Source organism: Pholis gunnellus (genome assembly GCF_910591455.1).
Source record: "Pholis gunnellus genome assembly, chromosome: 7".
Lineage (NCBI taxonomy): Eukaryota > Metazoa > Chordata > Actinopteri > Perciformes > Pholidae > Pholis > Pholis gunnellus.
The window spans coordinates 7277277-7293328 of record NC_136533.1 but is presented as its reverse complement, the minus strand read 5'-3'; the positions used below and the strand labels follow the sequence as shown (position 1 = coordinate 7293328).

Here is a 16052-nt window from a genome sequence, read left to right as displayed (position 1 = left end):
TTACAGTTGGTGTCGGGCTCTTTGTTTTGGATAAAGGTCTTACGTTTAGCTGTGCTGAATACACTTTCTTTAAACATACGCTGTAAAAGCAATCGGTTACTAAAACCTTCACAGCCTCACAAGAGATGACCTGTTAACGAGTTGATTATGAACAATCTCACACTCACTTCAGTGTGGCGTCTGTTCAGCTTTTCTTTTTGGGTCACACTGAGTTCAAAGGTGAGACTTTTCATATTGTGCACCAGTTAAAGGAGAACATTTCTTTAGCTGCCACTAAAGATTATTTTCATTATCGATGAATTTGTGAATGCTTTTTCCGATTAATTGATAAGTCATAAAGTCTAAAAATATGAATACTGAAAAAAGTCCAAGGTGAAGTTTTGTTCAACCAAAGATATTCAGTTGTTGATCAATTAATCGATTAGGTAACTAATCATTCAAGCTCTGAATATATGTAGACAATAATCAACTTCTCTAGTTAAAGGCCACCACTAAGAGGTATTTTATCAAACATTCAGTCTAAGGTGATGTCTTCAAATTGCTTGTTTTGTTCAACCAACAGTCTGAAAACAAAAGATATTCATTTTACAGCTATGTAAAACAGAAAAGCAGCAAATGCTCTTCATTTTAGAGGAAGGGAACCTGCAAATGTTTGTCACTTTTACTTAATATATGACTTAAATGATCAATCGCTCCATTTGTCAGTGCTGCCTTACTTTGCTCATTAAAAATCCAATGTTGTGATTATCTGCATGAACATGTATTAGCAGTAATTTCAACACATTTTTCAGTTAAAAACCCTGAATATTACCCTTTTCAGGCTTTTCAGGGAATACTGCACATTACTGGAGGAAAACACTTTGAATTGAATTATGTGTCGGCAGGAAAGATATAGTGGCAGCTTCAATCTATAAATAATGCTGTTGTCAAAAACAATCCTACCTATCACGAATGTCTATGTGAATGTAGTGTGTTTGTTTGTGTGGGCACGAGTGTAATTTATCACTGTGTGCTTCTACATCTTCATTTGTTGATGATTTTATTGCCCTAAATGGACATGGAGGTCTCTCCATTCCGCAGTGGCAGGAAAATGACAAACACAAAGCTATGTTTGTATTGACTCATGCCATCGAGTTCTTTCTTCAACGTGTCCTACCATCCGTGCCCGTTTCCATATTTCTTTATTCTCCCACATGTCCGGCGAGAGGAAGAGGTGGAGCCCACGTCTTGTCTCATACATGTATAAGCACTATGTGCGCATGCTAAACACATTTTGTGTGTAGATAAAACAGGATCTGAATCTGTTGGTAGTCAAACATCCCCCCATGCTGTCACTCTCCTGTGAATCTGCGTTACCATCCTGTCATTAAGAGCCAATGGAATGTCAAGTTAGTCCTTTTAATTAGTCAGCTGGTTATTGTTAGAATCCCACACCCAAAACAATGCACAAACACATTGATTAGAATCTCAGTTGCGGATCTCGAAGTTTAATAATGCAGTCAACTGTGGTCTTGATGATGAAATGGGCATCCTAAAAAAGCCTCCTGGCCTTAATATCCTGGTATGATCCTCTGTGGCGTGTGTGTCTGAGGACGGTGATCCCTCTTTTATGCGTCCCCCTCCTGTACCCCCCACCCCCCGCCCTCCTCCTCCTCCTCCTCCTCCTCCTGCTGTTGTTAGGTGCCACTTTATTTGTTTCTCTATAACCTAATTCATGATCCAAGATGCTTTTTCTAAATCAGGATTAGCAGCTGTGGGGCAGATGTGATCATGTACTGTTTCATATGACGGCCTCAATGTAGCTTCTGTGTGTTCACCTGCTCTCAGAGGCTCGAGTACTTTTAGAGTGAAAACCTTCTTAGTCAGATTTTGGTAGCTTTCATGTTTGATTTAATGTGAAGGATTACATGGTCTACAAATTTTGGACCCCTTGAGCTTACCCTGTCAAACACCACTGAAGAAACTGCAGCACAGTGCGCCGTCTGAACGGCTGGAAAACTATTTTCTGCATTCCTAAATAAATGTTTTCATATTCATGAATAGTGCTAAAATGATAAGTCGGTTAAACGATTAGTCAATTGACAGAACATTATTCAACACATTTTTCCAATTATTTCCTGGTTTACGTTATTGTTAATTGAATGTCTGTTGGTTTTGGACTGTTGGTGGCACAAAACACGTCATTTGAAGACAGCACCTTGGGTTTATGGACATTTCCTCACATTTTATAGCATAAACAATGAATAATATGAAGATATTAATACAAATGTTAGTTGCAGCCTTTATAATTAATTTGGAATGCTTATCTCTATTTTTCATCCTGTTCAGTGAAAGTGTTAATATATCAGAACATGATATTAACTGACTTTTGATGTTATTAACCACCTTTAAAACTCAATGTACATCAGTAAAATCTTTTTCAGAAGTTATATCAAATCTTACGTTCGACTCCTGTTTTCTACACAATATTTCAGTCGCCTAACTTTTTGAGGAGGAACCTGTGAGATCCTTGCAAAACGTTCCCTGGATAAATCTGTATTTGAGAAACTTTACACAGCACCATGTCAATTTCATCATCCTTTTCTTTCTTTCCCAGGACTGCCCTGTCACATCCAGACCATCATCACATCTGTGGATTTCATACAGCCAGGCACGCTCCCTGCAGTCTCTCCCTTTCTCCCATCATCTCCCCCAACCCAGACCCTCCACCCCCTGCTCCGTGGTCCCCTTTCCTTGGTCCCACCACGTCTGCGGAGTGGGTGCCGGCTCCCTCCCCCAGGGGTGGGAGTGAGGAGCTGGGGGACGCACTCGACAAACCCCTGGAGAACGATGCGGAGGGCGTGTGGAGCCCCGACATCGAGCAGAGTTTCCAGGAGGCCCTGGCCATCTACCCACCCTGTGGCCGCAGGAAGATCATCCTCTCTGATGAGGGCAAGATGTACGGTACGCCCACCTCTATCGTCATACTATCATGTACCTTTTTCTTCTTGAATGGGATGATAAACCTGAAGATCGCCTCATGTGCTTAATGCTCTTTAGCAAGCCAGAATGCCACGCTCAATCCTTTCTTTTACCACACTGTCCATTTTAGATGCAGTATATTTGATAAAACTAACTCTGTTTAAAAGTTTTAGAACTTCATTCAATTGGGTGAGGGGCGCATAATGACTTGTTTAGGACTCAAAACACATATTTTAGGGCTTGAACTTTACTTGGGACGTGTTGGTCTTGACTTGTGACTTGCAAAACAGGCTGTGCCTCAATAGATGGGACAACTGAGGCAGGATCTGGAATGATGTGATCTTATTATAGATCAGTTATAGTAATGGGTTTTATATTAAGCTGTAACGGCCTGGACACACCACAAACTACAATAACACATTTTTGCGGTGAAATCAATTATTTCCCACGATTAGAGGATGGAAAATAATTCCATAAATAACTAACAAAGTGCACTCAGTAGAGTGCATTTATCTGCCTGGTGTGTCTCCCTCTCTCCTTCCAAACTGAGTTGAATTTTTCTCAATTGTCCCTCCAGGCTCCCTTACAATCAATATTGCAGTGAGGAAAACTGGGGAAAAATCAGGGATTAGTTGATCTCGTACCGTGCCTAACTGTACTGGATCATAACATATCTGAGATGCAGCGCCAAAGGTCTTACTCCTGGGGGAGATAATAATACAACATAATAAACATAATTTTCCTCAATACACTTGCTTTGAAATATTGGACTGAAAGTGTCATCATTGGCTACAAAGAATTGATAATTTCTCTCCTTGAACTGCTTCTTCAGCATGGAGAAATCAGGAGCTGTTCCTGCTCCTTTAAGAGCTGTGGGAAAATGTTTGTTTAGCTGAATATGTAATAAGGTTTAAGGTGTCATTCATATATTGTGGTTGAAGATTAATTTGGGGTGAAATATTTATTTCAGATGGACTTAAGTGAAAAGGAAGCTACCGGTTGTGAATAGACAAGCTGTGAACCTCTTCAAATGCAAACGCTACTGTAAATAAACCCACAGTGCAACATATCTGCAGTGTTGTGATGCACAAACAGACTATGATTTGCTTCCCCACACTTCCCACAATAGACTAAACTTCATATGGTCAATTTGTTTCACAAACTCTCACCCACACACGTTTCGCATCACTCCGGTTTCCTGCACAGCTGTCAGCTCCACTTGGTCCCAAAGTGTACACTATGATGGCATGATGTGTCAGAAACAGGCGCGCACACACACACACACACACACACACACACACTCATTCTTCTTCACATGCATACACAATGTGCCTCTCATGCAGACTTCAATTTGTTCATCTTCTATCAGAAGAAATTATATTTTTGAGAGTGAAAACAATGTACTGACATGTCCTAAAAAAAGCAAAGCTGCTTTTCTATCCGGCCCTTAAAGATCCATAAAAAATGACAACCCAATGAAAAGTACATCATTAAAGGACGATTTGTCTGTAGCCTCATCAACATACAGTGAGTTATTTGGGCCAGACATTGGTGGCATTGTATTTTGGCAGTGATAGTGAAGTGTACTTTACAGTATTCTTGTTACCAAAGTTATCCCCAAATCACTTACCCCAAACGGGTTCAGAGGAATGGGGATAATTCAACCTCCCCAGTCGTGATTGCATGGCTTGGATGCCAGCTTTGTGTGTTGTTGTCTCAAGTAATCTATTTGCTATGTGGCCTTAACTGTTGCCTGGTATCACGCTGTCCGTGCTATTGTGCCACAGATAATTGATTCCTTGTTGGTTCCCTCCCAAGAAATGTGTTTTGTTTGCCTTCCATCCAATCCTAAAATAGTGAATTGAGGTTTGGAGCGGCAACAACTTCACTGCAGGTCTTTCCTTATTGAATCTTTGGAATATGTCATTGCCAAACAGGTGTTGGGATGAGGTGACATTACTCAACACGACATCTTGCTGAAAGATGTTCGCTAACAGATGGCTTTTCCATCGTTTGTCCTCCTGCCTGTGTGTTTGATAGTGGATCTGCTCGGTGGAAAATGGGCAGACGGAGGTAGTGGCGCTATCAGACAGCCTCTGTCATCGCCTTGTTCTGTCACTGTGCCAGACAGCTCCTTTAACTGTTGGCTTTGCCTAGCATAGCTTAGCCACCTATCGAGGTCATGGCCATCCTCTGATCAACATGTAAACCCTTATAAAGCCTGTAATAATAGTTGGGGGGGGGGGGGGCAGAGGGGAGTGGGGCAGGTGGCTCATTCTGTGGATGGGGGTGGCTGGATGGGTAAAGGTAGTGATGGTGGGTTTTTTTTTGGCAAGGCAAGCACTAAAGTGATGCGCGTCAGGGAGCGCGTTGGCCCGCCAGGAATGGCATGTGCACTCTGGAGCCCGGGGGGTTCAAGGCAGCTCGGCTGTAACCCTAAACCAGAATAGACGTTTACCCTTTGAGCGCCTGGAGGGGAGGAGGACGGGTGGACAAATAAACACCAAGGTGGGCAGTGGTGTCTTGCATGGCCTCGGGGTGCCGCAGAACTCTCACACCTGTCTCCAGTATGTGTGTGTGTGTGTGTGTGTGTATTTTACAGTGAGAAAGGTAGAGGTTGTGCGTACCTCCTATGCGGTTATTTCTGTGATTTTTTTTACTCTGATACCTCTTTGTTTCGGATTCCCTGTCTCTCTTTGTCCCGTATGGACAACTCCTGTCAGTTTGTCCGTCTGCCTTTCAGTTCACCTCCAGCTGCTCTCTGAGCTCAGCCTGACAGCCTCGCGGCAAATCCAGATTTATGACTTGAGAAATGATGCAAGAGTGATCCCGCTGTTTCCCCTAAGCAGCCCTTCGCTTACAGCCCCTGCAGCTCTCCTGTCTTCCCCTTTTATCACCATCCCTGGGGTCGCAAGTGGCCAACAACTCAAGTCATTCAAGCAACCACAATCAATGCAAAGCCACTTTGAAGGTCTTCAGTGTTGTTAATGTTGTTAAAGCGCTGACGGGTGGTCTTAAATCCGGTAGCCAAATCAAATATCAGCTGAGAATATCTTTAAAGGCATACATAGAAGCCATGACTAGATGGTTTTATAAATGTTATTTGGTCTTCTTGCATGGGCTAAATGTGGATACATGGACAAAACAAAGTTCTTGCAAAATAACGGTAGGCCAAGAGCGACATACTCTGAATTTTAGGAATGAATGCCATTCTTTACTAAACAATATGATACTGAGTCTCCGAGCAGCGAAACAGAGGGAATGTGTACTTCTATCACTTGTAAATTCCTAAATTGAATGGAATGTTTTTAGCCCATATTCCGGGTACATTCACCACATTTTTTTTCCCCATAATGCTGTGCACAGCTCTGGCCCTTGCGCCCGTTACTCAACAGACCTATTAGCTCGCTTATTAGGGACGGTGTCACGGATATTGTGGCGGTTTTGTGCTCCAGTGGTAATTCGACATGCATCTGCCAAGGAAAACATTTCCTGCCTTGTGTGGCTCTCAGCGAGTGACGTGCCCTGTGGTCTGAGCGAAGGCCTCATGCTGCAATAATGGAAAAACAGTGGGTAGTGTAGTGTAGTGGAAACCAATATGCTGACAGCGCTCACTAGAAGAATGTGGCACTGGGAATGTGATTATCTTCCCCCTTTATTTACTGCTACCATATTAAGTTATGTGCTCCTGTAATTGTTTTATTTTATGACGTCTTTGGACTCATTTTTATTTGGCAGCTTTAAATGTTACACCACATCATGTTTTATGCAGCTGTTTGGTTTCATCACACTTGATTTCCTGTGAGAGGAGCACTTGTTCTCACATTTTGATGGGTCCTGCTTCCTGTGAATAAAAATAAAAATAGCAAACGTGTGTTAGTAAAGAGGATGAAGTCAACAATGTTTCCCTCAGTAGTGGCATAATTTTTGTGTCAGTGCAGAACAATGAATTCCCACACAATGAATCATGCTCCCACTAAGCTTTGCATGCAAATATGTTTTGACCTCAAGTCATTCTCATTGAGAATGTGATGTAAAGGGCAGTGGAAAGCAACAGCGCGTCCTCACCCGGGTTCAAACTTTGGCAGTAAAGTGAGAAATTCACCAGTGACCTTGACCTGTTGGTCTTTTGTAGAAGCCTCTAGAAGAAGTGGGGACGGGTCTATTGCCCCTCCGTGTTTCTTATTCCTGCACTGCTTCGTCAAATGGAAATATTCTTGTGCATCATTTATACACGTGCTTTCTATCATATATCTTTTCTTTTATTAGCATGGCAGACAAGTGGTTTGTGACACACTGGTGGGGGACACACAAGCCTTACATGAGCAAGAGGATGAACCTGAACCACCAAGCATAGTCCTGACGCTCACTTTCAGACTCTCATGGGATTTGAGGCTCTCTGGAGGGTTTTCGAGGAAACCCCCTGCTGACGATGAGCTCCTGGAATCTCTGCTCCCTCCATCTCAGTCACTCTCTGCCTGTCCATGCGTGTCCTCTCTGCGTCTCACAGTGTAACCGATAGGGCATGGTGAGCAGTGGTAGCCATGTAACAGAGCCGTCACTGTCACTTTATCCAGACACCTCGGATCAGCAAGGTGAAAGGTAGAAGGGTCCGAACGGGTCGGACATCTGTTGATCTGTCTATGCGATTGAAATACGCAGAGCCTCGCGCAAACTACCTCTGCATAAATCTCTGTAATTGAGAAGACACTTGTGGCATGTTGTGTTAATGTAACATGACATCTGTTAAATTTACTCCCCTGCTAGAAATACTATACTTTGTCAGAAATCAAGAGTAAACTTCAGATTTGGCTCGGACAGCAGCGCAACTAGTTACTTTGCGGATGAGTGCAGGACTCTGATTATCTCTCACAGGTGCAAAAACCACAGCTTCCTCGGGGCTCATAAGAGAATAGGAGGAGGGAAAGTAACACTTAATTCTATGGATCCTATATTTGCTGAGAATGTTCTAATAGTTACTTGAACATTTTCTGAAACAAACTATATTACTTGGTACTAATTAAGAGTGAAATGTGCTGAACCTTCTGCTTTAGTTGTTGAAGGAACTGCTCCGGTATACAATTAGAATATTTGTGTTATAGCATTGATTGATTCAGTGTATCTATGCTGAATTGTTTGCCTGTAGACAAATTGCACATTTTTGTTTTGTTCAGTTGACCTGCAGTGCACTGACTAAAAGAATTCAGGTTATGCTGGCCAGGCAATAATTTAAATGAATCAATAATACCAACTAACCACTCGTCTCAATTTATTTGTACATTGGTACCAAATTACATATTTGTTTCCAGGAAACTTTTAGTATATAAATATTGGACATCTTAGTTAGGCAGATTATTTCCATCTTTGTATTTTTTAAATCTTTATAATAACTTGACAATTATATTCTTCTAATTTGAAAGGAATACATAACAATCCCATAAATTGAAGACGAGTTTTCTGATACTTCACATTAAGACATTGGTTAATGTTTGAGGGTTTCTTATAAGGTTTCAATTTGGATACAAATTTGGATAAAAAACAACTTTATATAAAAAGAAAATGAAAAAGTATGTAATTGTACACACATCACTGGAGTTTGAGGTGCATCTGCCTCTTTGACTTTGACTTTGGTGCCAGTTATTCATTTTAAATGATCCATTCCTAGTGGCTCTGTTAATGCTGGACCAGCAGGTCTGTTGCATCTCAGGCTCTATACTGTTGGCGTACTTGACTCGTTGCTGGTATCGAGGCTTGGTAGAGGTCTTTTGAGAGCTCAACAGGCTGCGTCCAGGCCCTTTCGGACGGGAAATAACACCCAGCCAAGACATTCCTGCAGCCTAAATGTGATCTTTGTTTTCCAGAGCAGACGCGCTGGGGCATATGTGCTGTTGAAGGGAAGGTATGGCTGGCAGATGTGTCTTCAGAGAGGATGGCAGTTTTTATACAGTTACACATACCGGCACAAATGTACACATGCACACAACAGGCACCTGCACCTCTTTGTGAGCGGTTTCATATAAGACCTATGGTCGAAAGAAAATAACTGCTCACAGCAAGGTCTGTGGAATATCTTCAGTAACCGCGTCATCATTTTTGGAAAAAGACGTTGCTGTTGAGTTTTTCCAAAGTGTTCTTTTGGTGCTTTGCGCAGATGAAGGCAGACATCTCTTTGGCTGATATCTCCAAAACTATCTAGATTGATAAATAGCGCTACAGGTAGGAGGTCAAATATATATTTTTTTATCTTGTCAAAAACTGTTAAGGGTTAATTTGTGAAAATGTGGTAAAGGGTGATGAACTGATCATTCCCTGTGGTGTGGTTGGTTTATGTACATAGGGGGTTGTTGTACACACACAAACAGGGCATGGGGTGAAGTCAGAGCAGGAGATTCAGGACCCGGTGCGGACCAGTCCGGATATAGGAATGTGAAAAATGCTCTGGGCTGAGATGAAGACACAGAGAGAGAGCGAGAGAGAGAGAGAGAGAGAGAGAGAGAAGGGCAGATTTACGACCAGTCAGGCCCAGAAGTTGACTTTGGAAGGGATACTATAAACTGACGTGAATAACCCCGTCCACCTCTCCCTGACCTCTACCAACAGGCCTGAGGACAAGGAGGAGAGGAGAGCCAGAAGGAAAACTGGTAAAACAGTGTTTGTAAGGCCTTTTAGGATCATCATGGCTCCAGGAATCAATCATAATTATGTTTTGTTGTTTGTTATTGATTTCAGGGTACTGTATTGAGGTGTGAATGAAGTAATAGCACATTATTCATCATTCAAATAAGAAGTTGTTTTTATATTAAACAAAATGAACTTGTGTATCCTCACTTCCTTACTCTCAGGGGGTTTTAAGGCTTGACCATACTTGTCTTTCTGCATGTAAGCAAACATGCACGTTTATGTCATATATTTTTACAGATTCTTTTTCAAAATCTGTGTCGAGTGAATAAAATTGTTTGCGCCCGTTGTTAGCGGTAGCTTGGTTATTTGAAAGTTGCGGGCTAGTGCAGGAAGTCCGGTGTCGCTCTAGTGACAATACTCTCAGACCAATCAGAGGTCGGCAGTGTTGTTGGCACCAAGACAAATCAAAGAGAGACGTTCCTACCATGCAGTGGACATTTTGCAGAAGTTCTTCTAATACTTATATGGTTCAAACATCGAGCAGCAGCAACAGAAATATTCCCTTTTAAAAATCACAAATTACAATGATTTCTAAATTGCACAATCCAGCAGTATCCCTTGGATCTTGCATCTCTCTGACTTTTTTGCTGCTGCAGTCGGCCACCTTTTATGCCCTTAAGAAATGTTTCCAGAATCAGATTTCCCCCAGACAAGTCTGTGACTGCAGGCAGTGTAATAAACAACATCAAACTGTGGACCACTGGATGATGGTATCATGTTCCGACTGACTTTCCTGCAGCCTTGGCTGGCACAAGTTTCCTGCCTGTGCTACTCCCATTGGATATCATGATCTCATCGCTGTGTGACTGAGTCCCCTCTCTGATCTCATGGATGTGTTGGAGGGTATTTTCGATGGGGCCCTTCCCCAAGCACTCACACTAGGAGTGGCAGGGCATCTGATACGAGAACATGAAGCGAAGCCTCTTTAACAGTCCATTAATGACGCTGTTGTTTACATGCTTGCAGTAGATACCTGGCTAATTTTGAATGGGGACACCGTCCTATTGATAAAGCAGTTTGAGCCTTGCTCTGTTGGTGGTAGAATACATTTTCAAATCATTATTCTTGAAAAGGAAAGCCTTTTCATTGTAATTTAGAAAACAAAAAAAGGTAGATTTTAGTCAGAATGTTTGTTATTTCACAGCAAAACTTTACAACTCTCATTTCAGTGTCTTTCCTGGTTGTACTTGACTGTCTGTGGTTTTAAAGTTGATCAATATAACATTGGAGTTTCAAAAGTGTCTCCTAAAGTGAAATGATGGTCTGGTTTTCTGAATTCAAGAAAAGTTTTTATTCATCTGGGGAGACATGCTCATGCATCTGTGTCTGCTATTTAGAAAATCCCTATTGGATTGGAAACACAATGTACATCTTACTGTACACTGAGTGAAGTTTCCAAAAGATAAATTGCTGGGAACTGAAAGAACTTGCTGCTGTAACGTGAGGAACTCGATAGAGGCAACTTCATGTTCATTTTAGGTCAAGTACTGTGGGGACTTTGACAAAGCTCTCTGTTCGTCTTTTAAAGTGTTTGATTGCGAGGAAATGTGGAACACTTTCTTAATCCCTGGGGAATTAAAGAAATATGCATTTAGGGACTCAAACAATCGTCCGGCGAGTGCACCTCCCGATAAACACTAAACGGTTGAGGAGTCACAGCTCTGAAAGGAAAATAAGATTGAGACGGAATGAATGCCGCGACTCGGGCTGAAATGTGTGAGTCTGTGTCTAGTGTGCGACTGTGTGTATAAACTGGAGTAGATGGCATTTGAGAGAGTGGTTTAGTCCACAAAAGCCTCACACAAAGGCAGTTCTACGGCTGGGTAATACGTGTGTGTGTGTGTGTGTGTGTTTCAGGGTCCTGGAACTTTACAAGGACCACTCTTTCCTCTTTTGCTCTCCAAACCAGCACTGGTTCGTTCACAGATAGTGTCACTCTGTTGTTGTATAATGAATGTGTTTGATACTGATTTGTTGCTAATGTAACTTGGCTGATGATAAAGTCCATATTTTACAAATGTTAAAATATTAACATTAAAAGTTTCAATTCAATTTGCTTTATTCAACCAGGACAATCCACTCATTATCAACATTGCTTTCCATGGAGTCTTGCATACATGTATGGTAAAACAAACAATAACACAGTGGCACAGTTATACTAAAGGATGTTCTTGAACACAGCATTTTTGGGGGATAATTTCAGGGATTTCTAAAAGATGTGTTCCCCACCTTCAAGAGCCTTTTGCCGCTGGTCTTGTTTGGCCATAGAAACATTTGTATTAGGTATGAAGGGACAATAACTCTTTACGTTATTTGTAGCTAACTGAATGGATTATTAAAATGTTTTACAACTTGGTCATGCTCTCACTACTATCATAGCAGTATTTTCAAAGGAATACAGTTTTATAGACAATCTCACTGAACTTTTGGCTTATTTCCAATTTGCTTGTGTTTCTTGCCTTGTCTGACTTCCTTTGTTTCCAGATCTCAGTAATTACTGTGGTCAGTACAATGGAAATGATACCCCAAACTATGAAACTATCCTTTAAATAATACTGATTTAATATCTAAAAAGCCTCCATCCAAAATAAACTTACAGTACCAACAAAATATGAAAGCTAACATGTAAGTAGGTTTTCTTAAGATTAGAAAATCATCCAGAAAATCATGGCGATCAGCCTCAGTGCTCAGCAATCACATGCATTTTATTTGGTAAATCCTCTCGTATTCTTTATAGCCTTAAATAGTTGGACCCTTGAGCCCGACTTCTGGCTGGTAGATTACCCCCTGCTGGGTATACAAACTGGCAGCCTAAGCTGTTTCTGTAATGACTTAGCAACAAAACTCAAATGCCTTCAAAAAGCATTACATGGAAGCTCATGTCGGAGCAAACTGCGGTTCACATGAGCACCGGGAAGAAACAGGTGTCTTGCGTTCCGCGATAAAATCTGATCACTTTTATTGCCTGACAAAATTTCTTATGGGGCTTCTTCCAAGTTTCAGGTTTCCTCTTTTCACCATTTGGGGTCGCCTGATTGGCCGGTTTACGAAGCGTTGTGAGGTCTGACCCAAGCGTCACTATGTGAGGGAAAATCTGACGGGTTTGTACCAGGTTGTGTGTCGTGACTGATCTGTGTGTCAATTCACATGGAGACGGGATGCCAAGGGAAAAATGACTGTGTTTAAGAGGTGGTGCAGACTCGTGTGTGTTTGTGGATCTCCTTTGAGAGCAAGAGTTGTGTGATTCACTCTGTAACTGATCGTGTGTGTGTGTGTGTCCTCCCGTTTATTAGTACCGGTTAATTAATTAATTTTGTGTTTTCAAGTTATTATTTTATATTATACACTGAAGAAAAAACACTTAATCATATTATATTCCATTTTTGCCAATAAATTCCCCTAAATTCCACACACTGTTCCTTTTAAAGACTTAAGTTATTACTGGAAGTGATTCTGATTTAATTATCCGTCAATGAATACATCCATCCATCCATCCATCCATCCATCATCTTCCGCTTATCCGGGGTCAGAAATGACTTGTTGTTTTTGCACTATGTTTGCAGAAGTGTGTGTATTCCTTTGTATAATAGCGCCTAGCTTTTATTCAGTCCATCTTAAATGGCACAGACTTCTTGTCAAAACTACATTCACTTCAAAATGGCACTATCCTATTCATGAATTACACTCCCAACCCGTTACTTATATACTTATGCATACTTGTCTATTTGTGTGTATTTAACAATCTAAGTCATTAAACTAGAGGTTTAGTTTTGGAGAAGAGGTTGAAAGAAACCACATGACCGTTAACCTCAACTGTAACCAGACACTAAATGGAGGGGAGGGGGGGGGAACAAGCCCAAGATTTACTGCAGGCGTAAAGGCATATTCCATAAACATTGACACACACACCAGCTGCCTGGCTGCCTCACCAGACTGGGCCCCCTTTGGTCCATGGCCTGTGCCGTGTCTGTCCCGAGTCCGGTCCAAGGATCGCATGGCTGCAGCCTCCACCTGCTCTGCCAATGTGACCTGTCTGTCAGCAGTGGCAGTGCGCAGGCACACACTCACTGTAGAGATACGAGCTCAGTGCCCACTCAGCGGGTCAGACTGATGCAAGCTCTCGCACAGACAGATGTATATACTTGAGGATATACTTACAGTTTTCAGCGTTGGCAGCCTGGACTCTTGCTTTAGGCACGTGTGTTTGCGTGTCATCTGTATGTGCATGCATGCAAACTCTTCCAAATATGTGCACACGCAGACAGCAGCCAATTTACCTAATTATGCAGTGACTTCAATGACTGCAGCATACAGGTATTTGAATGAATATGTGCACAGAAATATACATATACATTTCCTCATTCCTCCCTCAGGCATGCAGAGCAGGCTCACTGATGAGTTATTATTTAGCTTCGTTAAACATTTTAATTCCTCACACCAAGAACATGCTCCTCATTAGCCCCTCAGTTTCAGTTCAAATACAACACACCAGACCATCAGACCATCTCCAGTTTTTTTTTAGATGAGATCAAACTTTATTTATCCTGAAAAAAGTACTTGGTAAGGTTTTAGGAAAATATCTTAGTTTTTGTTAAAATAAGTAAGTTTGTTAACTAACCAAGGTAAAATAAGTTAATGTTGACATGGTTTCACACGGGACACGAATAGCTTTCTCCTGGGTGAAAGTCCTGGGTTTGCTTGACCCTTCCAAGGCAAGGCAAGTTCATTTGTATAGCACATTTCAACAACAAGGCAATTCAAAGTGCCTTACATAAAACAATTAAAAGCATCAAAACATAAGGCAGAAGTAAAGGAGATTTAAAAACAATTGAGAACATTCATTAAAACACTAAAAAGCAGTGTAAGAGATAAAATACAGTCGTAAAATGCAGAAATGCAGGAAATTGATTAATATCCTTCAATCTGGTTCAATTAAAGGCAGCAGCAAACAGACATCTTCAATCATCCAAGGGATGAGTTAGTTGAAATGATACATGTCATACGAACGCTTAAGGGTGCCTTGAAGTGTCTGTATAATGATTCAGTGATACTGGCTGATAAACAAGCCAACATGTGAATAAGGGGAGTACTGGAACTTCATGTTCCCACTTTAAGCACTGATGATACCAAATACTAAAATGCTTTTGTTTTCTGTTCACTTACAGGACGAAATGAGTTGATTGCACGGTACATCAAACTTCGCACAGGGAAGACACGGACCAGAAAGCAGGTAAGTTCTCTGCAGATGTCATTTGAAGCAGCCCCTATTTTTGAACCCTTCCAGAAAAAGGCCCCCGCTGCTGAGTGATGCCCCGACACCCTGGGTGCCCACCCGGCTTTTCACCCCCTCCTACTTGGAGGGCTAGAGATGACGACTTATTTAGGGCCAGGGCCCAATGCATAGATGCTGTAGGATCATGTGTCGGTGTTGGTTCTTCACCACCTCCTGGATCTGGTGCTTGTTAGAAGGGTAAAGAAGCTGGGGAATACGCGGATCGTGATGGGAGACTGAGGCGGGACGGGCGAGGGATTTGGAATTCTATCCTCACTGTGGTATCTGATATGGATGGGCTGATGTATGGGCAGTGATGGATGTGGGGAGTAGCGGTCCCTGCTAAGTCACCTGGCAGACTCAGTGTGTGTGAATGAAAAGAGATGTGTGGAGATTTGAGGAGGAGGGGGGGGGCAGTGAAGGATTAGAAATGGATTGTGGGATAGGTTAGAGGGATAGAGGGACACCTGCTGGTCCAACAACAGTAAATGATGGACTGCTGTGTGGCAGTACAGCTTCTTAAAAAAGTTGACTGTAAACCAACCGCAAACCACAAACCACCAATATAAACCAAGAAAGAGTCAGTGTTATGGAGCAACAAATGTATTTTCCTCTATATGTGTAATGCATAATAAATCCAGATTGTAATATGAATTTTGAGAAGGGCAAAATAACACAACGCAACTCAAAAAATAACAACAGTTCAGTAATGTTTAGTTATTTTTATATTTCATAGCAGTATTTAAGTGGTGTGGCTCACATGGCCTGAAGGTGCTGCTTTAACCAGTGTATATCATTTTTGCCTAACAAGGTTATTTCAGATGTTTGGACGAGTCAGATGAGGATCATGAATATCAATATTTGAATTTCAGGCAAATTTAATTTTTATATTTTTTATTGAGACCAAAGTGTGACCAACCATCAGCCAGTCAGCGCCATTTTTAGATCCTATTCCCAGCTAAATGGCTTTATAATATTTGCTTATTCATTTTGTGATGGAAAAATGCTTGAATAATAAAACAAAGGAACACATACGGTACATTTGGCTGTGATGAGGCCACATGGACCAAAGGAATTCTAACCACATTGGCGAGGCCGGTAAATTGAAGCTCTTTTTCAGCTTCAATCCATCTGTTCT

General features: G+C 41.6%; 1 protein-coding gene across 5 annotated transcripts in view; it reads left to right on the top strand.

Moving 5' to 3' along the window:
* The window catches only part of tead4 (TEA domain transcription factor 4), a 34509-nt gene that overhangs the window by 5276 nt on the left and 13181 nt on the right, over positions 1–16052 (top strand). For 3 of the 5 annotated variants that reach the window (XM_079162244.1, XM_079162246.1, XM_079162243.1), the window contains exons 1-2: positions 2836–2943; positions 14808–14872. In XM_079162244.1, coding sequence (XP_079018370.1) covers positions 2937–2943; positions 14808–14872 — 72 coding nt within the window. In that variant the 5' untranslated portion in view covers positions 2836–2936. Of the gene's footprint in view, positions 1–2818; positions 2944–14807; positions 14873–16052 lie in introns of those variants that run through there. The other 2 variants (XM_079162245.1, XM_079162247.1) reach the window with 2 other exon arrangements.